The sequence below is a fragment of the Dama dama genome, chromosome 18 (genome assembly GCF_033118175.1).
Source record: "Dama dama isolate Ldn47 chromosome 18, ASM3311817v1, whole genome shotgun sequence".
NCBI classification, from domain to species: Eukaryota; Metazoa; Chordata; class Mammalia; order Artiodactyla; family Cervidae; genus Dama; species Dama dama.
Window position 1 is genome coordinate 97413183 of NC_083698.1, and position 25599 is coordinate 97438781.

General features: G+C 41.8%; 2 protein-coding genes across 4 annotated transcripts in view; both read right to left on the bottom strand.

Moving 5' to 3' along the window:
* The window catches only part of SVOPL (SVOP like), a 92095-nt gene extending 69629 nt beyond the window's left edge, over positions 1 to 22466 (bottom strand). Inside the window, exons 1-7 of the mRNA XM_061166428.1 lie at positions 22333 to 22466; positions 13110 to 13225; positions 12841 to 12932; positions 11010 to 11108; positions 9054 to 9125; positions 7145 to 7269; positions 2084 to 2147 (exon numbers count right to left, since the gene is read on the bottom strand). Coding sequence (XP_061022411.1) covers positions 2084 to 2147; positions 7145 to 7269; positions 9054 to 9125; positions 11010 to 11108; positions 12841 to 12932; positions 13110 to 13191 — 534 coding nt within the window. The 5' untranslated portion in view covers positions 13192 to 13225; positions 22333 to 22466. The remainder of the gene's footprint in view (positions 1 to 2083; positions 2148 to 7144; positions 7270 to 9053; positions 9126 to 11009; positions 11109 to 12840; positions 12933 to 13109; positions 13226 to 22332) is intronic.
* Positions 22467 to 24241: 1775 nt separating this feature from the next.
* The window catches only part of ATP6V0A4 (ATPase H+ transporting V0 subunit a4), a 46209-nt gene continuing 44851 nt past the window's right edge, over positions 24242 to 25599 (bottom strand). For 2 of the 3 annotated variants that reach the window (XM_061166429.1, XM_061166430.1), the window contains exon 21: positions 24453 to 24653. In XM_061166429.1, coding sequence (XP_061022412.1) covers positions 24560 to 24653 — 94 coding nt within the window. In that variant the 3' untranslated portion in view covers positions 24453 to 24559. Of the gene's footprint in view, positions 24654 to 25599 lie in introns of all 3 variants that reach the window. The other variant, XM_061166431.1, reaches the window with a different exon arrangement.

Consider the following 25599-nt stretch of genomic DNA (forward strand, 5'->3'; position numbering starts at 1 on the left):
AGAACATGGCAGCCACCCTCATGAGTTGGGAATTAAAACAATTCTGAGTGTTATCGTGAGCATTATTTTCCCAGTGGAAGTGAAGAATAGATGATAATTCTGTTCCACCTCACAGAGATGGAGAGAAGATAATATCTTAAAAGACCCTTTGTGGGGCTACTTACAGGGTAACTGTTTCATCACCAAGGAAGTCTATTTTTAAAACAACAGGAATATTTCAGAAAGTGGAAAGAGCTATGAAAAAAAGAAGTGACTTGCGTGATCTGGGATGATCTTTCTGAAGAAGCAATTGTAAGAAGGCCAGTAAGAAGTCACTGTAGCAGACCACGTAACAAGATATGTGGCACTGAAAAGGATTTTAGTAGTGAAATGATAAGAAGAACACGATTTTTTTTTCCTGTTTGATGGATTTGGCACATATTTTGGAAGTAAAGGCAACAGGATTTGCTGTTAGACACTGCACCAGGGCTTCCATGGTGGCTCAGTGGTAAAGAATCTGCCTGCCAATACAGGAGATGCAGGTTCAATCCCTGGGTCAGGAAGATACCCTGGAGTAGGAAATGGCAACCCATTCCAGTAATCTTGCCTGGAAAATTCCATGGACAGAGGACCCTAGTGGGCCACAGTCCATGGGGTTGCAAAGAGTCAGACACAACTGGGCGGCTAAGCACAAACACACTACAGTTGTAGGTCCCCTAATAGGATATGAATCAGTGGGGCTTTGTGAGTGATTGAATGGAGGCGAGGGGAAGGGAGGGGTTCAGGTCAGCTCTTGAGTGTGTGACTCAGACAACTGAGGGGACAGTGTTTGCTGGCAGTGGAAATACGGACATAAAAGGCTCCAGGGGAGGACGCAAAGATTAGGTCTATGAATGTTCTATGTATTTGAGGAGCCTGCAGGATAGTCAAGGGACTATCAGGTAACTGACTACCTGGGTCTGAAGTTCAAGAAGATGCTCTTGGCTGTAGATAGATATTTGGTGGGGGGGGGGGGGGGGGCGGGGGGGGGGGCAGTGGAAAGAAACATATTGGGTTGCCCAAAAAGTTTGTTTGGTTTTTCCCTTGAGATGTTATGGGAAACCCAAAAGAACTTTTTGGCCAACTCATTAGCCACCTAAAATCATTGGATTCATCAATTAGATGACCCCAGAAGACCTGGAAAATAAAACCAGCAATGAGAAGATAAAACCATGTCATGACATGGGATCATGACAAAAGCAAGTTGTAGATGGAAGAGAAAATGTTCACAGATGAGCCTGAACCAGATCATGTCTATTAAATAACATTAAGTGTAAAACCCAACCCCTAACTATTGAAAGTGTGGGCATTTATCTTGACAAAGATAAGAAGAAAGCTGGGAGGGATATAAAGACTTAGCATTTGGTTGCCTACATTTTTTGTTGGTGTTGTCTAAATTTAGTGTCAGAAAAATTAAAAATACAATTTTAAATATTCTCCTACTGTTTTATTCATTGCCAAATATATTAATATATTCTTCGGCAGGAAGTGTCATCACCTTCCAGGGTCCTTTGAAAGTCAGGGCTTCAGGATAATGATGACATCAAAGACGGTACAAGGGCTCCTAGACTGACGGAGCTTCAGGTGCAAAACCACTAGTCAGTAGCCAGCAGCGGTCTGAGGCGGGGCGGGAAGCATCCTCATCTTCTCACCTAGAGAAACGGCTCAGCTGGGAGGAGGCTATTACAAAAGTGCTCACAGGCACAGGCCAGTTACGGACACTACTGTCCACAGGGAGACTCTATGTGCCTCCACTGAAGACTCAATGGGGAGAGAATGTTCATCGCAGATGCATTCCTGAGCGACTGTCACTCTAGTGAAACCAGCCAGTGGACTGTATCCTGAGGAAGGGGTTACTGTGCTCTAAATCCTGCTGTGGATGATAGAAGTCCTGGCTCAGAACGCCTTGGAATTGACCTCTGTGGTCAAGCATCCCTAATGCTTTTTGGCTGGTACCAAGTAACAGGAGTGTGCTGATCAAAGGACCATTAACTGACCAGGAGAAAAACCATCTACACCATTCTGTACAGGATCCAAAGACTGGGTAGAATTTGTCTTAACTCACCTGAGACAAGGGGAGCATGTAGCCTCGATATTTTGTAGGCAAGAATTCAGTCTTTATGATTAGCCTAAACAGGAAGGGGGAAAACACAATTACGCTTTTATAAAACCAAATAACTCTTCTTATAAAACAGTCATTGGACTTCCCTGGTGGCACAGTGAATAAGAATCCGCCTGCCAATGCAGGGGACACAGGTTCGATCCCTGGTCCAGGAAGATTCCACATGCCATGGGGCGACTATGCCCACGTGCCACAACTACTGTGTTCCTAGAGCCCATGCTCTGCAACTCAAGAAGCCACCACAGTGAGAAGCCGAAGCACCACAACAAACAGTGCCCTGCTCACAACTAGAGAAAGCCTGCACAAAGCAATGAAGACCCAGCACAGCCAAAAATAAATAAACACACTTTTCTAAAAAAAAAAAAAAAAATCATAATTTTTCTTGTTTCTTTGATAAAGAACTCAGAAAAAAAATTCATCACTGTAAAATGATAAGAAATACATATGTTGGTCTCTGTCCCTGAAAGTGAAAGATGCTCAGTCATGTCCAACTCTTTGCAACCCCATGGACAGTAGCCCACCAGGCTCCTCTGTCCATGGGATTCTCCAGGCAAGAATACTGGAGTGGGTTGCCATGCCTTCCTCCAGGAGATCTTCCTGACCCAGGCCTTCTGAGGCCAGGGATCGAACCCAGGCCTTCCGAGATGCAGGCAGATTCTTTACTGTCTGAGCCCCCAGGGAAGCCCTGGTGGCGGTTTAGCCACTAAGTTGTGTCCAATCCTTGCAACCCCATGAACTGTAGCCCACCAGGCTCCTCTGTCCATGGGATTTTCCAGGCAAGAATACTGGAGTGGGTCACCATTTCCTCCTCCAGGGGATCTTCCGGACTCAGCAATGGAACCCAGGTCTCCTGCAATGCAGGCAGATTCTTTAGCAACTGAGCTACGAGGGAAGCCCCTGGGAAGCCCTGGTTCCTGCTAATACTTGGTCTTTGACGCCAGTCCCTGACATAGAGTTCCTGAAAACCTTGGGATTTCCTGGATGATAGGAGCATCATTTATTCTAAGGAGGTGATGCTTGATGCATCCTGGATGGTGGCTGGTCTTCAAACACTAAGCCATGATTAGAATCTTGGCACTTTCAGCCCTATCCCCCCTCCTCTGGAGAGAAGAGAGGGGCTGGAAAACAAATTAATAATCAATCATGACTACATGAGGAAGCCTCCATAAAAATCCATAACAGACAGGGTTCATAAAAATCCGTAACAAATCCAGGCTGGTGAACACACCTATGCCCTAGGAGCGTTGTTCAGTTGCTAAGTTGTATTCAACTCTTTGCGACCCCACAAAATGTAGCATGCCAGACTCCTGTTTCCTTCATTGTCTCACGGAATTCTCTCAGATCCATGTCCATTGATTTGATGACGCTATCTAACCATCAAAACAAGAGAAGACTCTACACATGGACATCGCCAGTGGTCAACACCGAAATCACATTGATTATATTCATCACAAGCAAAGATGGAGAAGTTCTATACAGTCAGCAAAAACAAGACCAGGAGCTGACTGTGGCTCAGATCATGAACTCCTTATTGCCAAATTCAGACTTAAATTGAAGAAAGTAGGGAAAACCGCTAGGCCATTCAGGTATGACCTAAATCAAATCCCTTACAATTATACAGTGGAAATGAGAAATAGATTTAAGGGACTAGATCGGATAGACAGATGACCTATGGACAGAGGTTCATGACATTGTACAGACACAGGGATCAAGATCATCCCCAAGGAAAAGAAATGTAAAAAAGCAATATGGCTGTCAGAGGAGGCCTTACAAATATCTGTGAAAAGAAGAGAAGCCAAAAGCAAAGGAGAAAAGGAAAGATATGCCCATGTGAATGTAGAGTTCCAAAGAATAGCAAGGAGAGAGAAGAAAGCTTTCCTCAGTGATCAGTGCAAAGAAATAGAGGAAAACAATGGAATGGGAAAGACTAGAGATCTCTTCAAGAAAATTAGAGATACCAAGGGAACATTTCATGCAAAGATGGGCTCAATAAAGGACAGAAATGGTATGGACCTAACAGAAGCAGAAAATATTAAGAGGTAGCAAGAATACACAGAAGAACTATACAAAAAAGATCTTCATGACCCAGATAATCACGATGGTGTGATCATTCACTTAGAGCCAGACATCCTGGAATGTGAAGTCAAGTGGGCCTTAGGAAGCATCGCTATAAACAAAGCTAGTGGAGGTGATGAAATTACAGTTGAGCTATTTCAAATCCTGAAAGATGATCCTGTGAAAGTGCTGCACTCAATATGCCAGAAAATTTGGAAGACTCAGCAGTGGCCACAGGACTGGAAAAGATCAGTTTTCATTCCAATCCCTAAAAAAGGAAATGCCAAAGAATGCTCAAACTACTGCACAATTGCACTCATCTCACATGCCAGCAAAGTAATGCTCAAAATTCTCCAAGCCAGGCTTCAACAGTATATGAACCGTGAACTTCCAGATGTTCAAGCTGGATTTAGAAAAGGCAGAGGAACTAGGGATCAAATTGCCAACATCTGCTGGATCATCAAAAAAGCAAGAGAGTTCCAGAAAAACATCTACTTCTGCTTTATTGACAATGCCAAAGCCTTAGACTCTGTGGATCACAACAAACTGTGTAAAATTAATCAAGAGATGGGAATACCAGATCACCTTACCTGCTTCCTGAGAAATCTGCATGTGGGTCAGGAAGTAACAGTTAGAACTGGACATGGAAAAACAGACTGGTTCCAAATAGGAAAAGGAGTACGCCAAGGCTGTATATTGTCACCCTGTTTATTTAACTTATATGCAGAGTACATCATGAGAAACACTGGGCTGGATGAAGCACAAGCTGGAATCAAGACTGCTGGGAGAAATATCGATAACCTCAGATATGCAGATGACACCACCCTTATGGAAGAAAGTGAAGAACTAAAGAACCTCTTGATGAAAGTCAAAGAGGAGTGAAAAAGTTGGCTTAAAGCTCAACATTCAGAAAACTAAGATCATGACATCTGGTCCCATCACTTCATGGCAAATAGATGGGAAACAGTGCAAACAGTGTCAGACTTTATTTGGGGGGGCTCCAAAATCACTGCAGATGGTGACTGCAGCCATGAAATTAAAAGACGCTTACTCCTTGGAAGGAAAGTTATGACCAACCTAGACAGCGTATTAAAAAGCAGAGACATTACTTTGCCAACAAAGGCCTGTCTAGTCAAAGCTATGGTTTTTCCAGTAGTCATGTATGGATGTGAAAGTTGAACTATAAAGAAAGGTAAGAAAATTAAGTCTGTCACTGTTTCCATTGTTTCCCCATCTATTTGCCATGAAGTGATGGGACCAGATGCCATGATCTTCATTTCTTGAATATTGAGTTTTAAGCCGGCTTTTTCACTCTCCTCTTTCACCTTCATCAAGTGGCTCTTTAGTTCCTCTTCACTTTCTGTCATTAGAGTGTTGTCCTCTGCCTATCTGAGGTTATCACTATTTCTCCTGGCAATCTTGATTCCAGCTTGAGCTTCATCCAGCCGGGCATTTCGCATGGTGTACTCTGCATATAAGTCACATAAGGAGTGTTTTGGGACTGAGCCCTAAACCTGTCAGGTCCATACTAACCTCAGTGAGGGTCAGAACTGAATGTTGATGTTCTGATGTTGGAGAACACCCAGCTGATATTGCAGGATTTGTTGGTGTGTAAAAAAAAATCCATGCATTTGGTGTCAGCAGTATCATATTTAAGTACTGAGTATGTAAAGAGAAACAGAAGCTTTCCCTATGCAATCATACACTAAAATATAATCATTAACCCATAAAAGAAAACAATAAAAAATAAACTTCTAAGTGCTCTTCTGTTTACATTTTTTATTCCCAAAGTTATTTGAAGCCTTCTACCATTTAAGAGATATTAGCCCTATTTCTTTCACCAAGAGAAAGACACACTGGCAAAATGTTTTGTCAAGCCCAATTCCCTTTACCAAAACATATGTGGGAAATTAAAATACACCCAAGAGAAGGTAAATAGTTTTTCCAACCAATGATGATAGTCAAAGCACAGGTTTCTAATTAAGTCCATATTAATTTTTTGAACAGCAGAATAAACGGACTTCCAACCCATCCATTTTCTAACTGTTATTCTCTGTTGCCATTATTAACCAGGGTATGGAGTTTCAACATATTTATTGAGCTGCTTCCTAAGGGATGTTTTCAAATTCTACTTCTACTCCATTAGGGTGTCAGAGCTCAGAGTGATGTTTAACTTATCCTCTAGGGAAGAACAATTCTTTCTCTAAACCATTAGGGTAATAATTAGGTGCTTTGACTTCTAATATATTCTAAGGGCAACTTGCTGCAAGGCACCCAGGAGAGAATAGCTGGAGGAGCCTTGTTAATTAAATGGAGGCTTCCAAGTTGTTGAACATTTTGTATAACAACTTTCACACCCTGTATGATGAGACATTACACAACTAACCAAGGGCAGAGAAAAAGCCAGCAGCAGCCCAGCTGTTTCAATATGTCTCACCTGCTTTGCAAACTCACTTTGCAATGGTCTTCAGTTACAGGCACTTTAAAACGGTTATTCCTGAGTGTTACAGCGGCTTATGGTCAAACTAAAGTCTCCCAGAAATTCTCAAGAAATTGTGTTTGGGTTGAAAGGAAGTGAAACTGTGTTTGGGTTGACATCATTTTTGTTACCTACTTTGTATGGCCCTTTTTGTTTGCAGTTAGTCTCACAAAATATTATTTATCTAAAAAAAAATAAATGCTTATCAGCCTTAGGAACAAGGAAATTAAGACATCCTTGATCTAACACCCTGCTAGCCTTACCATCAAACATCATTTTCATGGGCAAAGAACTTCCAGTGGGATAAGCAGCCATCACCAGAGGGGAAAAAACTCAAAAAAGAAAAGATTAGTACAAGTGAAGTCTATACATTTGCAACTTACTGATGCTCTTAGTCTCTTAACCACAGTGAATGTGACTATGGGTTTTCATAGTATCTCCCTCGGGGGGGCTTTAGGTAAAATCTTTACCCTTGTGAATGGCCAGACACGCCACAGCCCACCATGGTCCGCAGGAAGACAAACCAGATGTACGATGGAGAGAATGAAGTCAGCAAGGAGAAGTAAGCTCCCCACAGGAACGAGATGAACAAAATCTGAAGCAACAAAAGGAGACGTTAATGGGATCTGCTCCCATGGAAGGGCAGGAAGAAACTTAACTTCTGAAGGTGATTTTTAATTTCATCCAGATGTTTGCTTCTCTGTGGAGCTAATCTTTAGAGAACTCGCTAATCTCTCATAATCATCAAAAAATATAATCCATATCATTTTATTGTCTGAAAGCCCCAACATTTTAAGTTTAGACCACTCGTCAAAACTCGTTCAAGATGTCCACCCTCATAAGTGGAAAATGAACATGTAAAGCAGGACGCAAAACTCACCCTCCCAGCAAACAGGGATGGCAGGACCAGGGCAGAACATGAGTATGAGAATATAAGCAGAATGAGTATAGGGAGAAATTTTAAGGGATTTGCTTTTTTGGTAATTATAAGAATAATACAAGTTTATAGCAGAAGATATGGAAAAAAGAAAAGATATAAAAATACTTAAATCACTTTTGCTTCTCCAATCCAGAGAAAATACTATTAACATAGTTTTATCCTATTTTCACTGTTACTAAGGGAAAATATATCCTTAATAGTTGCAAAATATTCCATTGAAAAGACATACCATAACACACATAATATAATGAAATGCATAAACCTTTCCCCTACATTGACTGCTGAGATGGTTTTATATTTCCTATTAAAATCAGCAGAGAAACACTCTGCATAAATCTTTGGGGTTCTCTGATGATCTAAATAAAATAGATTTCTGGAAGGCAAACTGTCAGACAGGGAGATTGGGTATTCTCAAGGTTCCTGGTTTATGCTGCCAAATTGATGGTCAGAAATATTATATCAATTGTACGTGAGGGTGTCTGGACACTTGCAGTGTTCTTCAAGAAAAAGAAAAATTCCTTATGGGCCTGACGTTTGATATGGCTTTGACAATGAAAAATTATCTCGCTGTGTAATTTTGCTTCTGATAACTCCTGTGACTGAATGCTTTTCAAGGTTTCTTGACAATTTGTATGTCTCCTTTTGTAAAATGCCTTTTTGTGCTCTCTACATTTTTTTTTGCAAAGCTTATGTTTTCATATTCACTTGTCAAAATCTGATATTTTGTGCACTTTGAAACACACATCCCAGCCTATGACTGTCTTCCTTTGTAATTACACCTAAAGAGGTCTTCCCCACCAAATATCACACAAGATAGGTAGATCTGGGTTTATCATCAGAAAACATAGTTCTGTGTCTCGATGTTGAATCTCAGTATGTGTGACATCAAGCAAGTGGGTTAGTTTCAAAGCTATACCCAAGTTAACTAATGCGAAACTGCTTATGTTTATACTTGTTTATACATGCAGCCCCCACATTCTATCTGCTGTGTTCTAATTACACACATCCATCAGCGGCACCTGGAGTACAAGGATCAGCTACGGGGACAAGAGTCTTGGGGAAAGATGACAAAGCTAAAAGACAAGGTGTCACAGAAGGACATTTCCATATTCTCTCACTTAGGTATTGATAGAAAAATGTCCATGAAGGAAAAGCAGTGGTAGGACCTCCCTGGATGTCTAGTGGTTAAGACTCCAAGCTCCCAATGCAGGGGGCCCTGGTTTCATTCTGGGTTGGGGAACTAGATCCCATACGCTGCAACTAAAGATCCTACACACCACAATGAAGATCAAAGATTCTGTGTGCCCCAACTAAGACCAGTTGCAGCCAAATAAATAAACACCAAAAAAAAAAAAAAAACCCACAAGAAAAACAGTGGTCACATCACCACAAAAGAACACACAAAAGAAAATTCCAGATCACCCTTAAAGACAGCCTACCTTCCAGCGGCCGTATCTGTCAGCCAAGAGGCCAAAGAGGATGCTGAATACCATGTAGCCAAAAAACACCATCTGGAGGTGGGTTGAGAAGAAGTTATCCTCTAAGCAGCATTTTTACAATATGCTAATTTACCGCATTAAGCATTCATCCGTCTAAACAAAGAAGACAAAATGTGGGTGGGGTTGGAAGTTGAAAAATAGGCTTTCACAAAACTCTCCCCTGACTCCTTTTTAAGATGTCAGAGGTTGATGATTTCCACCCCTGAAATCGTTGACACCAGGTAGAAGCAGGGGTCCTAGAAAAAAAAGAGCATTTCTTCCACAGGGAACTAATAAAAAAAAAAAAATCATATTTATACTTGAACCACAAAAGCCATCCTTTCTTCTGTGCACTGTTCTCTCTAGGACATGACTGAAGGGGGGAAAAGCCGATTTTTCAATGCCAAGCCTGGGACGGATGCCATACCATAACGAAACCTAATCCTCAGCAAAATGGTAGAAATGAAAACAATGTGACACATTTTGCATAAATCCAAATTTATTAACTATGAAGGGCTCTTGTTCTGGAATAATTTTCTTTCCGATAATTGGTATTCACATGGCCTTTCTTTTTTTGAAAGATGATGATAGTTGATGGCAAGATTTTCTGCCTCTTGTTGGGGGGTTAAAATTTTCCCTCTACCCTTCTATACTCTTTGGCTGGTCCAATAATTAAATTGATTTAAGATAAATTGACACATTGAGGGGCTTCCCAGGTGGCGCTAGTGGTAAAGAACCCACTTGTCAATGCAGGAGATGTAAGAGACACAGGTTCGATCCCTGAGTTGGGAAGATCCCCTGGGGGAAGGCATGGAAAACCATTCCAGGGTTCTTTTTTTTTTTTCCCCTACTCCAATATTCTTGCCTGGAGAATCAAGTGGACAGAGGAGCCTGGTGGGCTATAGTCCATAGGGTGGCAAAGAGTCGTACACAACTGAAGCGACTTAGCATGCAAGGCAGATTGAGAGGAGAAAAGCAAGTTTAATTTTGTACGTAAAAGAATCCCATAAAAATATAAGACCCAAGGGCACATTGGACAGTTGAGGCTTATATGCCTCAAAGGGGAGGGAGGTCACTCACAGGACAATGAGAAGAACAGATGTCTGGTAATTAGATGTCTGCACTGCCACATGGATAGGTCATTCAGATGAAAGTTATCTCTGGCAATAACTCTCTGTCTCTGAGAGCCAGGCCCCTTATCTAAATTCTTTATGTAGTTAAGGGAAATGTAAAAGTTTCTCTTGAGTCTGCTTGGTCTCAAGTGCCCTCAGCTCAAAATAATCCACATGCCAAAGCAGTGTACTTTGGGGTCACACATTGTGCTCCCTTTTGGTTGTTGTTATTCAGTTGTGATGTCATGTCTGCACTTTTGCGACTTTATGGGCTGTAGCCTGCCAGGCTCCTCTGTCCAACGGTTTTCCCAGACAAAAATACTAAAGAAGGTAGACATTCCCTTCTCCAGGTAACCTTCCCAACCCAGGGATCAAACCCATGTCTCCTTCATGGGCAGGCGGATTCTTTAGCATCTGAGCCACCAGGGAAGCCCCCTGCTCCCTTTTACTCTTCTTCTAATGGCCTTCCTTGTCAAATATATATCTCTTTCAACATCAACTCTAGGTCAGCCACTTGATTTTTTTTTAAACTCCTATCAGTTTGTGAATCCCCAAATTTGGCCAAGGCGCACTTTCTCTGATTTGTGTCTCTTCCGGGCTCCTGCTAGGGTCTGGAAAATGAGCAGTTCAAGGTTATCTCCCTAGAGGAAAAGAGAAAAGGGAGAAAGGCCTCAAATGCTAGTTTGGGAACCAAAACAGCAGGTAGAGAGGGATTCCGTGGCCCTCCGCCAGGGGGACGAGGGAGGGGAGTGGAAACCCTGGGGCCTCAGCTGCTTCATTCTCGGCACAGGAAGTGGGCACTCACCGTGGTCACTAATGCCACCTGCCAGTTCTCCAGCTGCCATTCACAGCGGATGACAGGAGACACAACCGCTATTAACATGATCTCCATGGCCTCGGCAACCTCAAACAGAAGGAAGGAAAACACGGTGTCCAAGTGCTGGCCTGTTGTCCCTGCTTCCCAGGTCTGCCTGTCATCCTTCCAGTCCTAACCTCCTCCTTCCTGCCCCCCACTTAAGGAGGATCTACCTATTACATACTCACTCAGCCCTGCTAGTTGGATAAAGAACTACAGAACAACTTTGGCTTTCATGGATGTAACATTTATGGTTTGAACAATTTTGAGAGGGTCCCTCAAGATTTATGACATGTATTCCCTTGTGATGTTTCATGTTTTTGCATTTAACACTATGAGGATGTTATGTGGGGGTCATTTAGTTGGCAGATGACCCAAGTTATTCACCAGCATTTACATCAGCCCAACACTGCTGTCCTATACGTGTCATCCTCGAGATCTCAGGGCGTATCCTTTGCAAATGGACTGTTGAAATAGTCCCCGATTTCAAGAGGCTGCAGTGGGGAGGCAAGATTCATGAAAGTTAGAAAATAAGCAATGAATACAAAACAATACGAGCTCATCATCAGGAAAGAATGACTGTTTAGTAAAATTAGTGTAAGATGTGCTACTAAATATTTATATTTTCTATTGAAAGAAATATCTTCCTCTGTCCATATCTTGTAATTCATTCCAGGATGAGTTTATCTCCCAGGGAAAGGAAGAAGTAGATGTTAGATGATAGAAATTCAATGCAATAATGAACAAGGAAGATTCCAAGATCATTCTGAGGTTTTCTGCCTGGAGGAACAGATGAATAATGATATCATTGACAGGGTCTGAAGGACATTAAAAGAAAAAGGGGAAATTAAAGGGAGGGAAAGGTGCATTTGTTTGAGACACATTCTATGAATAATAACAGAATATTTGTATGGGGTGTTTATTATGGTACTTCTTGTATTTGTGTAACTTGAAGGTCTGGGATGAAACAGGCATGGCTAATGTTAGCTAATATGTGGGAATTTGAAATATATCATAATGGCTCATCTCTCCTTGGAGAGTATTATAGTCATGTTTAGAATTCAAATAGTTGGTACTTTTTAGTCCAAAAAATATCATGTGTAAGAAGTGACCTGATGATCTCAGAAGAATACTTATATATTAAACTCACCTAGAGCAGTTAGGTCAGTATTAATCTGGACTCCACTCCTCTCAAGAGTCTTAGAAGGAAATAAGTCAATAAGGGATAAGGCTCTGTCCTACTCTGATTTAATAGCCTTATGGGAGAAGGACCAGCCAGAAGCTAGGGGCAGTCATGAAGGAGTAGCACCGCAAAAGACCTCTGAAGACCTTAGAGACGTCTGAGGCCTCGGAGTCCCTGTCATGGACTGAGACTGTCGTGATGCTGTTACACACACATTCCAGACACGTGGGGCCCTGAACTCCAACTACCTTCAGTGGCACCACAAACCTTCAGGGGTACCAGTTGCAGGGTCAGTGAATCTGTAATCACAACAGGTATCCAGGTGATAGTTATGCATAAAATGTGAACCACGTGTTTAATCTGACTTAGAATGATACCATAGTTTTCGCCTCTCTTTCCAGTGTTTCAATTTAAACCTTTTTTTTTTAAATGAGTATTGACAAATGAATTTATTTACAAAACAGAAATAGACTCATGACATAGAAAATAAACTTACGGTTACCAGAAGGGAAAGGGCAGGGGAGGGATAAATTAGAAGTCTGGGATTAACAGATACACACTCCTATATCCAACTATAAATCATCTCTAAGCACTCACCCCCGTGCTGCCCATGATCAGAAACAGGGCAATGTGGAAGCGTCCGAATCCGATGGTCTCCACAGCTTCTTCCACAGTGAACGTCTTTGACTCTAACAAGGAAAAACAGAGTGAAAGGAACAGCCTCTGTGGGGAGGCAAGGTGTATGGATTATCATTCACTCTGGAGGATGTTGGAAAACCAATTTGTTGCTATAAAAATAGTAAATACAGAGAAGAGGAGGGATTCAACAGTAACTTGAGGATCAGAGACTTCTACGGTCCCCTTACCTCTCGGCTGTGGCTCTGAGGTCCCTAGGTTCAGCTCCCGAAGGCTAATGACAGTGACTGGCTCTGTTTGCTTGGCTGTCATCTTTCAAATGGTTTGGATTCCTCACACAGCTTTCCTACAGGAGACAGGAGAGGGAAGATGCAGGAAACTGGGGAAGGAAGAAGGAAAGAAATAAAATCGAGTGCATATTCTCCTTTAATCTTCATCAAAAACCAGTGCAGTAGGTATTGTAATTTATCACCATTTTACAAGTGAAAAACCTGCAACATGGAGAAGTTAAATCATGGAGAGGTTGAATGGCCAAATGAAAGAATTGAGTCCTAGAAGCTAGTAACCAACCCGGAGTCGGGAACCAGGTGAGCTCTTGACAGTTTAACCAATAGTGTTCTCTGACTGGGAATGAGGGTGGGCAGAGAAATAATCACAATAGCCAATGCTTTACTGCTCCATAAATGCTATGGTTTACAGTATGATCAGATATTATAGTGTTCTTTCTCACCTTGTTTTCATTTAATTCTGACAGAAACCCATAGATTTTCTTTTTATCCCTTCTACCTTGGGTAAGCGTCTGCCTGCAATGCAGGAGACGTGGGTTCAATCCCTGGGTCGGGAAGATCCCCTAGAGAAGGAAATGGCAACCCACTCCAGTATTCTTGCCTGGAGAATCCCATGGATGGAGGAGCCTGGTGGGCTACAGTCCACGGGGTCGCAGAGTCGGACACGACTGAGTGACTTAACTAATTTTCACCTTGGGTATTTAATCCTTAAAAAAAAAAAAAAAACTTAACCCTAAACATCAAAACAAGAATAAAACAAGGAAAGCTGAAATTAGCGGAAAAAATTTTTAAACAGGTTTATAATGGTAATTTCATTCTACACCCCTGGTAGGATAAACAGATACCCTAATCTATTCTCATTAATTATACTGTTAGCAATAATATTGGCATCATTATTCTGATACAAGTATATTGTAGGATAAAGCAGTTATGTTACTATTATTAGGAACCAAGATTTCAGTGTAAGAGAAAGAATATACAAAAATCAAAAGTTATATGAACACTTTACATTCTAATTTTGAATTGGAAATATCAATGAATTCATTATGTATTATAGATACATATATATATATACATACACACACATATATATTTAAAGAAGAAAAATTGCTGCAAAGAATTAAAGCCCAGAGATATCAAAATCCATTGTTCATAGGATTGCTAAAATGGTAATCTCACTGATCATCTTTGGAGAATACTAAGAAAACAACTCATTCTGAAAACTAGTAAGTATCTTGCCTTTCTTGTACAGATTGTATTTTAGAGTAACCAAACAGTCTGTGAAACTTTAAAAGTATTCTTTCATTTCAGCTAAAACATACAGAAAGGATGGAATTAAAGTTCATGATTTTGCAACTCCTAACAAAATAAAGGATCCAAGTAATGATCATCAATGGCTGATAAACTAGGTAAAAACCTGATAGAGAACTTTATTCAAACAGATAAGACTAATAACACCCCTGACCCCATTGACACTGGCCCCTCATGCCACTAAAGATGATCAGATGCAACATGGCTCCTGATGAGATGCATGAGGAAGGATATACAACATCACCTGTGATGTAGTCTCATAAAAAGAAACTGAACGTGGGTCTGACTGAGCCTCTAGCTCTACCTACCATTTTATACTTCCTGTAGCTCAAATGGTCAAGAATCTGCCTGCGATATAGGAGAGCAGAGTTTGATCCCTGGTTGGAAAGATCCCCTAGAGAAGGGAGTGGCAATCCACTCCAGTATTCTTGTCTGGACAAGTCCATGGACAGAGGAGCCTGGCAGGCTACAGTCAGCGGGGTCACAAGGAGTTAGACACAACTGAGCAACTAACACACATACACCATTTCATACAAAGGATGAAGAAACAATGCTAAACTACACAGTTCAGTTCAGTCGCTCAGTCGTGTCCGACTCTTTGCGACCCCATGAGCTGCATCACGCCAGGCCTCCCTGTCCATCGAGTCAAAGATGCCATCCAACCATCTCATCCCCTGTCATCCCCTTCTCCTCCTGCCCTCAATCTTTCCCAGCATCAGGGTCTTTTCAAATGAGTCAGTTCTTCACATCAGGTGGCCAAAGTATTGGAGTTTCAGCTTCAACATCAGTCCTTCCAATGAACACCCAGGACTGATCTCCTTTAGGATGGACTGGTTGGATCTTCTTGCAGCCCAAGGGACTCTCAAGAGTCTTCTCCAACACCACAGTTCAAAAGCATCAATTCTTTGGCACTCAGCTTTCTTTATAGTCCAACTCTCACATCCATACATGACCACTGGAAAAACCATAGCCTTGACTAGACAGACCTTTGTTGGCAAAGTAATGTCTCTGCTTTTTAATATGCTGTCTAGGTTGGTCATAACTTTCCTTCAAAGGAGTAGGTGTCTTTTAATTTCATTGCTGCAAACTACACAACGTGGATACAAAAAGAAAAATCCAAAATGCAAGAAGTTCTACAGGTTTATGACTCAACTTCTTCAATAAATAAATGGAAAATAAAAAAGAGGAGAGGAGAATGGATAGACTAACAGAAAAGAGACAAACCAACCAAATAAATGAGTTAATTTGCCTGGATCTTCAGTCAAACAAATCAATTATAAAACAACAAGAGAATGAGATGACAAAGATGACAGAAAATCAGGGAAATTTAAGAAAGTTTGGAAGTTTGATGATATTAAAGAATTAGTGATGACATCATTAGGTGGGACAATGACATTATGGCCATGGTAGAAAAAATCCTTATATTTTAGAGATATATGCTGAAATATTTACAGATACAACAATGTTTGGGATTTGTTTTAAAATAATTCAGTGGTGGGTTAGGAATAGAGTGCAGAAGGGGATGGGTGTGTAGATGAAAAAGAATGGCCTTATAGTAAAAATTATTTAAGGAGGATAGTGGGTACATTGGGGTTTGACTGTCCTCTGCTGTTGCAGATGTGTAACATTTTTCAAAATAAATAGTTCCAAAAAGGAGGTTCTGAGATTTGTATGTAACTTTTCCAATATCAGACCACTAGTAAGTAGCAGAAGCAGAACTCAAAGGTCCCCTTTTCCCAGAACATAAATAGCTGCAGAGCAGTTGCAAAGAAGCAAGTCAAGGTCATCAATGTTTGCCAAGTGCCATCTCTGTGTCTTTGTGTGGGCTCCTGTGGAGGGTTTGTAGGAGCCTCTGACACATCCCCTGCCCTAAGGAGCTTTTAACCTAGCTGGGGACACCAAAGATACACACAAAAACAACCATACTGTAAAGTAGATATTATTTGTTTCCTTAAAACTCTGTCACAGACACAGAAATATTCCAGATGGAAGAGAAATCAATAATGCTCAGAAATGAGTTCATGAAATCCTCTCTCCCAAAGGAGATCATGAAAAGTACAGAAGGCCGTTATTTTCACAGAGCGGAAAAAGTAAAAATAATTGGTCTCTTGGACCATATGAGAGACTGAAATTTACAAAGATGGAATGTTCCAGAAATACCTAATGTTCTCTTTCCAACTGTTGTCCAAATACCTTTTGGAGGGGTGTTCTTTGCCTGGTAACTTTTAAAATATTTATGAGAAAAATCACCTTTGGTTAATTATCAAAAGGACTTCAGTACACATTAAAAATTAGCTATGACTGAATATCATGTTTCCAGATGAGATGAAGTACTAACTTAACCAAAGTATGACAATGAGATTACTCAGTGAGAATTAGATGGTGGTGATGGCCGTACAAACTTGTGACTATACTAAAAATCACTGAATTATATATACTCTAAAATGGTGAATTTTATTACATGTCAATTATATCCAATTTCTTCCCCCTAAAGAACAGCCATGAATATCATGACAGCAGACTTAAAAACCAAAAGTGAGTATGGCCATCTACAGTGCTAGAGTGGATCAGACAGTAAGGAATCTACCTGCAACATGGGAGACCTGGGTTCAATCCCTGGGTTGGGACGAACCCCTGCCGGAGGGCATGGCAACCCACTCCAGTATTCTTGCTTGGAGAATCCCCAAGGACAGAGGAGTCTGGCGGGCTACAATACATAGGGTTGCAAAGAGTCGGACATGACTGAGCGACTAAGCACAGCACAGTGTTAGAGAATAAAACAATTTAGTCTGGTGGGAAAATAATTTTTGAAAATCCTAGTAAGTTCATCTTAAGTTCAGTTACAACTAAAATGCTTAACAGTAAGTTCAATCGTCAATCAACACTTAATCTCTACCAGTCAAGTTTTACGACTTCTCATAACAATCTAAACATGTTTTACAATTTTAACAATCATAAAGGCTTACATTTTAGGAGAGTAATAAAGCAGTCTTCCAGCGAATCTGCTCACTAAAGTATTGAGTGGCAGGAGGAGAAACCCAGGAAATCTGCCACTTACTACCAAGTAGACGAGTTTTAATTTAACGTGTTTGTTTTAACTGATTAGGTAGCTCCGTGGGTCATAAACATCCTACAAACTTCCCTTCTCTTATCAGCAAAGTGATTCATCACAGAGGGCCTGGCAAAAGCTGTCAGGTCCAAGATAATCGCTTCACAGTATCTCTTGAATTAAAGCTGATTGCAGGAAAGGAGATTCACATTTGTGATTTCATGTTTCTTTTTTTTTGATATTTTTTTAAAATGTATTTGGCTGCACCAGATCTTAGTTGCAGCACACTGGATCTTCAACCTTCATTGCAGCATGCGGGATCTTTAGTTGTGGCATGTAGGATCTAGTTCTCTGACCAGGGATCAAAGCCGAACCCCCTGCATTGGGAGCACAGAGTCTTGGCCACTGGATGACCAGGAAAGTCCTCATCTATTTCTTGACTGAAGAAGAGAATCATACTACTCACTTTCCATGATATGACAAGCTTTCCATGATATGACAAGAACTATGCCCTCAAGTTAAAACAAGTTACCATTTTCCTCTATCAAATTTGAAAAAATATAAAAAATCAATTATACCCAGTGTAGGAACTCCCCTGGTGGTCCACTGGTTACGACTCTGTGCTTCCAATGCAGGCGGGGCGCAGGTTCCATCTCTGGTTGGGAGCTAAGATCCTACATGCTGCGCAGTGCAACCAGAGCAAAAAAGAAAAACACCACCACCCAGTGTAAGTGAAACAGGCCCTGATATTGATAGGAGAGTACATGACTACAGCCGTTCCAGAAGGCAGCTGGGCAAAGATGAAAGAATATTGACTAAGCAGTTTCACTTCTCGGATTCATCCTAAGGCGATAATCAAAATGGTAGATGAAGATAAAGTGTATGAAAGCTCAACACACTGTTATTTTAACAACGGTGATTGTCAAGAAGTGACCAAACAAATTATAATAAAATACACTCCTATAACAGAATGCCATTTAAAAGCTCTTAGGTGAAAGTCTATTTGGTGCTAAAAAGCATTTCCCAAAATGTGTGTACCTAAAGCATATATACAATGATCCAAGTTCATAAAATTTCATTTGAATAGATACTTACATAGAAATTTCCAGAGATAGGTCTGAAATTGTGTTTTGTCTTTCAACAAGTATTTATGGAACACCACCATGTATCAGACAATAAAATACAGTGAAAAGGGTTCCTGTCCCCAAAGCACATACAAACGGGGGATAAAGTCAAGTATCGAGGTGGGAGCCACGTGGTCCAGGGGTAGTAGACAGAGGTTGCTCTGGCAACATAAGAGAGGCCCTGGTCTGCCCAGTCCTGGGACCTAGGGCAGCCAGTCCTGAAGGACGAGGATTTGGCCAAGAGAAAAAGGTGAGGAAAGAATTATCTGGCTGGTAGAATTTAGGGTGGCTTTTTCTTTCTTCCTTTTACACTTTTCTGCATTATTTAGTTTTTAGAAAGGCTATGTCTGTTACCATGGAAATTCTGGAAGAAATGAACCAATGAGGATGCACAGTTGATGTGTCATAGGGCTCCCTAAGTCACTGTCCCCTATGCCATGAGCCCCACCTGCCCTCCATCACTGGCCTTGACCTCCTGGGTCAGGATAGGCTCTTGACCTGGAAACAATCAAGTCATTGACTGGCCACAAGTCTACAAGGTGGCCTGGCACAGAAAGCCCCCATTGCTAGTGCTGATGGTTGCACAAAATTGTGTAACTAAATTATAAAACTAAATGCCACTGAACTGTTCACTTTATAATTGCTGCAAAGGTAAATTTTATGTGTATTTTTTAGCACAATTTCAAAAATTAAAAGAACAAGAAGAGCCATTATATAGGTAGCAGATGTCTGTAGTTGATATAAACCATAAATTCAAGAAAAAAAATGTTGGAATAACATTTTTTATTGGAATGTGGAATAACGAGCACATTATATAACCAAGGCAATTCCCAAGAGGATAAAGAAATTGCAAATAAAACTGGAAAATTGTTCACTTCTATAATAACTGACCAAGTTATAGAAATTAAAATCTTTAGGTATCCTCTGTGTGTGTGTGTGCGTGTGTGTGTGCATGTTTAGTCACTCAGTCATGTCCGACTCTTTGCGACCCCATGGACTGTAGCCCACCAGGCTCCTCTGTCCATGGGGATTCTCCAGACAAGAATATTGGAGTGTGTTGCCATGCCCTCCTCCAGGGATCTTCCAAATCCAGGGATCGAACCCATGTCTCCCATATCACAGGGGGATTCTTTACCATCTGAGCCATAAATTAAATGTAAGAAGCAAAGAAGGAAGAAGAGAAGAGGGAGAGAGGGAAGAAGGAGAGAAGGGGGAAGGAGGAAAGAAAAGGCAGGATAAAGGAGGGAAGAAAAGGGAAGGGGGAAAGGGATGGAGAGAAGGAAGAAAAGGAGAGGAGAGAAATTAGGGCTGACAAGGAGGTAAGAAGGAAGAAGGAAGGGAGAGAGGAAGCAGGGAGGGAGAAACGGAAGTTGGTAGTAGCCATGGTGAGATAGCAACTGAAACTTTTCCATTCCCTCATCTGAAAATAAAAATAATACCATCCACTTTCAGGAGAAGCAGCTTGCTGCCCTCCCAGTAACAAGTCTTCCCTTGAACCTTGCTGATTGGGTGACCACTGAGATACAGGTTGAGGTTGCTGGGGAATGCTTCTGAGAAAGTCCTCTTTTGCCCCCTCTGTCTCCTGCCTGGATCATGGAGACATGATAGCTGGTGCTTCAGCAGTCATTTTGGGTGGTGATAACAGATATGAAGTTGGAAAGATGGAAACTCTCTGCTAAGTCTGAGCATAAGCTAGAAAAGAGCCTGGGACCTGACAACCATGATGTGGAGCTCTTCTACAGCTTTGACCTGTTCACCACCAGACACGTTTTCCATGGAGATAAAAGAAAGCTCTCTTGTGTGTGTGTCTCTGCATTTTCTTTAGGCTTGTCAAGTGAAGCAATGGGAGTAGAGAAGGAATAAAGAAGTCTGTAAGTAGCTATGATTAACTGTAAACACCACTATACTCAGACTAGCCAGGTATGTGTGATTTTTAGCCGATAAACTTTCTTAAGTGGATTGAGGATTAAATGAAACGATGCCTGTGTAATATGACACAGTGCCCACTGCAACACAAGCACTCACGATAGTACTGTTTCTCATCAAAGTATTAACAAAATTTCACCACAGTCACAAGTCAAATACACTCAGGGTAAGTTAAGCATCTACTGAGTTATCAAATATGTATTTCTCCAAAGGCAATTATTACTAATATTCAGCCAACATGAGAACACCTAGGACTCAAATGAAAAACTATCCAAATTGGGGGGTGGGGGGGAGAGGAAGGTAGCTTGCTTCCCAAAATAGACTGATTACACTTGAAGAGTCAACTTAAGTGGTGTTAGGAAGACCTCACATGTGCCATATGCCTATTGGAAAATAAGACCAAAAAAACTCCCATCAGATATTTAACAGTAACACCCACCCCATTCAATCACCTTACATTTACGAAGGGTAAAACAAAATGGATTAATTTTCACTAAAAATGCTCTTGCTGCACATTGCTTTCAGTTGTAAAATCGGTGTATTTTATAGAAAGAAAGACCTTTTGAAAGTGGAAGAGCCTAGTTGGTGCAAGGGTGAGAAGCTAGACAAAAAAGTGGGCAGTCATGTGTGACTCACTCAAAGGAGTGAATCTGCTCAATTTCACCGACTGTAATATCAGTCTGTCTTGAAGACGTCTTGGCTCAAATGCAAGACCAGCCCTTAAAAACGGTCAAGGCTCAGATGTATTCTCTATGTCAGTGGAGGCTGCTAAAGGTTGAGGGGAAAAAACAAATATTCCAACTACCTGCCACAGAAAAAGTCCTCATTCATGCCCTAGTAAGTTATAGAGGGCTTTCAACAGCAAGTTTCCTTTGGTGGGGGCATTCTGGGGGCGGGGGTGACCCGCAGGGGTGTTGATTGGATATTTTTAGGATTTTGGTATTCACATTTATGAATTATAAAGGGGCTTACATTCCAAGAAATTAAGAGGACAATCAAATACTAACTTGAAGTTAACAGATAAGGAAAGTATTCTGTTTTCTTGCGTTTCAGCCAGTTTCATAAAATGTTTTCATAAACAGGACAAAATGTTTCAGAGATGGATATGACTGAGGAATGTTACTGAGAGATAGAGCTTGCAATCTTAATGCTGAAATGGAACTCTGGAAGAGCTGAGTTAGCATTTTCTGTTCTTCGGCTCCCTAAGTCATTCTAAATCCCTTCTAGCCTAGGAAGAGGATGGACAGATGGAGGGAGAGATGGAGTGATGGATGGAGGGACTGGTGGATGCATGGTGGATGGACAACCCGTCAGACCAATTCAAAAGAATATGGATTAACATGGGGAAGAATGCTTCACATCCTTCACTATCACTCCTGAAAAATTTCAATGGAAAGTAACCATTGCCCGCCTTCAAAGAACTCACACATTGGGGATTCACTGTGAAACTCCAGGATTCAGAAGGAGTTCAGATTTCATTAAAACAATTTCAAAGAGACTGATGGACATTTTATTCTATTGCATTTTGCTGTGCTTAATTTTTTAGCCAGAGATGATTGGGCCATGTAAAGCTTTTAAAAACTGAATTTGAGTGTGATGTAATTTGTTTTATAATATCATCAGTAAGAAGAGTGAAATTTTTATACTTCATCTGTATTCAGCCAAGCACTAACGGTCAAATGCCCTAAGCCCCCCAGAGCAGAAAAAAACCCAGAACTATGTTACCCGTCAGAGTTTCTTACCTCTGTATACTTACTGGAAAACTTTCCTATTTCGAGCTCTTTTTCTCTACCTTACTGCAGCCAAGTCTTACACAGAAGCTGGACCATGCAGGGCCTCTTGTGGGCTTCTGGACTTCCCTTTCCAAGAAACCCAGCTCTCAGATCTTCTCTCCTCCTTTCGACTCAGTTCTGTGAACAGATTCTTTGAAGAACAACCCAGCGTCCTGGGCTAATGAATGACATTCAGGTCACACCCTCTTCTCAGCAGCCCTTCACCCAATCCCTTTTTAAAGGGGAAATTACATCTCTCATTGAGAAAGAAAGAGACTGCCAATCCTTGGAGGAAACTGCTATGTCGATCACAGGGAGGCTGGGAATTTCTGAAAGAGCAGGGGTCCAGGCAAGGGGCAGAAGGGAGAGCTTTGTTCCTTCACGCCTATCCTCACAGTCATCACTGTTTAGAATTACAGGGCAAAAGACTGCGATTCACCTAAGCATCACATATTTTTAGATAGCCATTGAGACGGGCAGTGATGAGCTGAGAAGCTTGAAACCATCTGGTGACCTTGGCAGCATGGGCATTTATGGACTTACAATTGCCACCACACCCAGCTTTAGTCTGTCCTTTCCTCCCACCAGTGCCACTGGCCGAACACCTTGTCCATACCTGGTGCTCTATGACTGCACCTCCCTCCCCAACCCACAGGGGTGGAGGGTGCTAGTCACAGTTTGGCAATGACAGGAACACCTCCATTTCCTGCCCGAGCGCACACCTGATGAGGTACCAGAGTGGGAACTCAGATATACATCTTCTGACTCCAACTATTATTCCTGGGCTCAGCCTGCTTTAATCACTAAAGTAATACTTGTTGAGCACCTAACTGTGCTTTAAATTGTGCTGGACAAGCCATGACACTTGACGTGGAAGGTAACATGGACACTTCCACGAGCACCAGTCAACCCCACAGTGCAGAGAGGCCGATGGGAGCTTAAAAAAAAGATCTGTCCAAAAGACGGTTTTGCATTTGGTCAGATCCTCTGCAATCTGATTATGAGTTAGATCCTACATAAAAGTGCTCTGTAAACTATAAAGCATGACACCAGTGTTAATGACACTTAATTCTACCCATAGAGTCTGGCTCGGTCGTTTCTGACTCTTTGTGATCCCGTGCACTGTGACCCCGTGTAGCCCTCAAGGCTCCTCTGTCCATGGGATTCTCTAAGCAAGAATACTGGAGTGTTCTGGCATTTTCTCCAGTAGATCTTCCCAATCCAGGGGTCAAACCCACATCTCCTGTATCTGCTGCATTCACAGGTGGATTCTTTAATACTGAGTTACCTGAGAACCCCATAGTTACCGTAAAGATGGTAATGAATCTGGATAAAGGCCCTTCAGACTAGCTGACAGAACACATATTATTCTATACCTGGCTCTTGGAAGTTTGCCAATGTGGGTGCCTAAGAAATGACTCTGGGGCCGACTGACCCAGAAAGCATCAGGATAGGCTGTCCGGCCATCTCCTTCCCTGCAAGCCATTTTCTAGAACCTGCTGAAGCCTATGATCCCTTTCCCCAGTTACCCCAGCATAATGTGCATTGAGAATAAACAAAATCACTGCTGAAGGTTGTCACACTTCATTCCACAGGATTTAACGATTCAGAGAGCCACACTGGGGCCCAGCCCTCCCTCTCAGCAGAGAATATTATCTGTTCTTCCTCACCTGGAGTGAAAATTCATGAGAAAGTTCCTAATCCTGTAAAGCTTAACCCCAGACAAGGGAAAGAAGGTGTTTGAGGAAGGAGGAAATGAGGAATAAAAAAACATAATCCTTCCCTGTTTGTATAACTCTATTGTTTAGCTTTGGCCTATCCTTATCAGTACTAAATTTTACAGAATACTTTTCTTTAAAAAAAATCTTAAAGAAAGAGTGAATGGCCCAAAAATTTAATCACATGAAAACATGAGTTTGGCAGTCCCACTCCCCTCATCGCAATCATTTTTGTATTTGACAATAAGGCCCCAGGTTGAAATGACTTGCCCATGTAGTTTCTCTATGACATGGTGAAGTCATATCAAATCCCAGGGCTTACAGATAAATAATACAGGGCTTCCTGCCTCCAGTCAGTGAGAACAATCATTCCATTGATGGCCGTGCGCAGGCTGACTTTAAAGACAAGACGAAACTTCTTTCATTGGCACGGACACTGGAACAGGAAGGAGGTGGCCAGCAGACGAGGTGGCCACAGCCTCCAGACATGCAGCTACTCCTCAGCTGTCCCATCCAGGATTTGTTTGAAGGAGAATGGAGAGAACTTGTAACCAGCCCCGGTGTAGAACTTGTTTTGGAACTCCACCCTGTTGTTGGGGGCAAGGAGAAGAGGAATTGAACACAGAAATGAGAGGCTGGCAGCCGGAAGGGAGAAGCGGAGAGAGTGTAAAATCAAGCACCAGGTGATGAAGGCACCCCTGGCAGTCATCATAGGAATCCTGAGGTTTGGGGGGTTTATTTTCAAATCCTTCTCTTGCCTCCCCCGACACCTTCTTCTCCATTCCCCATTTTCTCTAGGCTTTCACTAGTGACCTCAGGGACCACAGCATAACCTCCCCTAGACCCCCAACCCCCAGGGAAGTCCTTTCTGGGCAGCACTGTCTGAGGAGACGGTCACGAGACAACGCATCGCCAGGCTGTACAAGGTGGTTTGCTTCCATCCTGATCTTAAACTGTGGAGCTTACATAACTGCAGAACCACCAGAGTCTTGACTTACACTTTTATAACTTACATAACGGATACCATAAATGGTCATTTCTGTGTTATTATGTTGCAGAGTTCATTTCTCTAATGACATGGGTAGAAATAATGGTATAGCCTCGGGCAGGGAAGGCTATGATTCTCTCAAATCAACAGGTGAGATGGAAAACCTTTTCTTTACGAACAATGGCCAAAGATGGAGGGAGGAAGCCTCAGTGAAGCTAAGGAGAGTCTGGTCAAGACATATGGGAAACCTGATGCTTCAGTAGAGATGACACACCCAAAATTCTTGGCTGAAAAGAGACCCGGGAGAGAAACAGAACCCTAAGCAAATGTTTGCATATTCATCAGTCCAGCGATGGCCAATCATCTCTGGACACATCTATGAATGTCAAGGACATCTAATGCCAGTGAGAGCCTTCCTCCTGGGGGGTACCCTCCTTGAGTTTCCCTTTTCCGAGAACTATATGCCTGTTCTGTTAGTGTAATTCCCACACTCAGCAACAAGGGCCAGAGAGCCCAGATTCGCTCAGCATCTCCCTCTGTGAGCC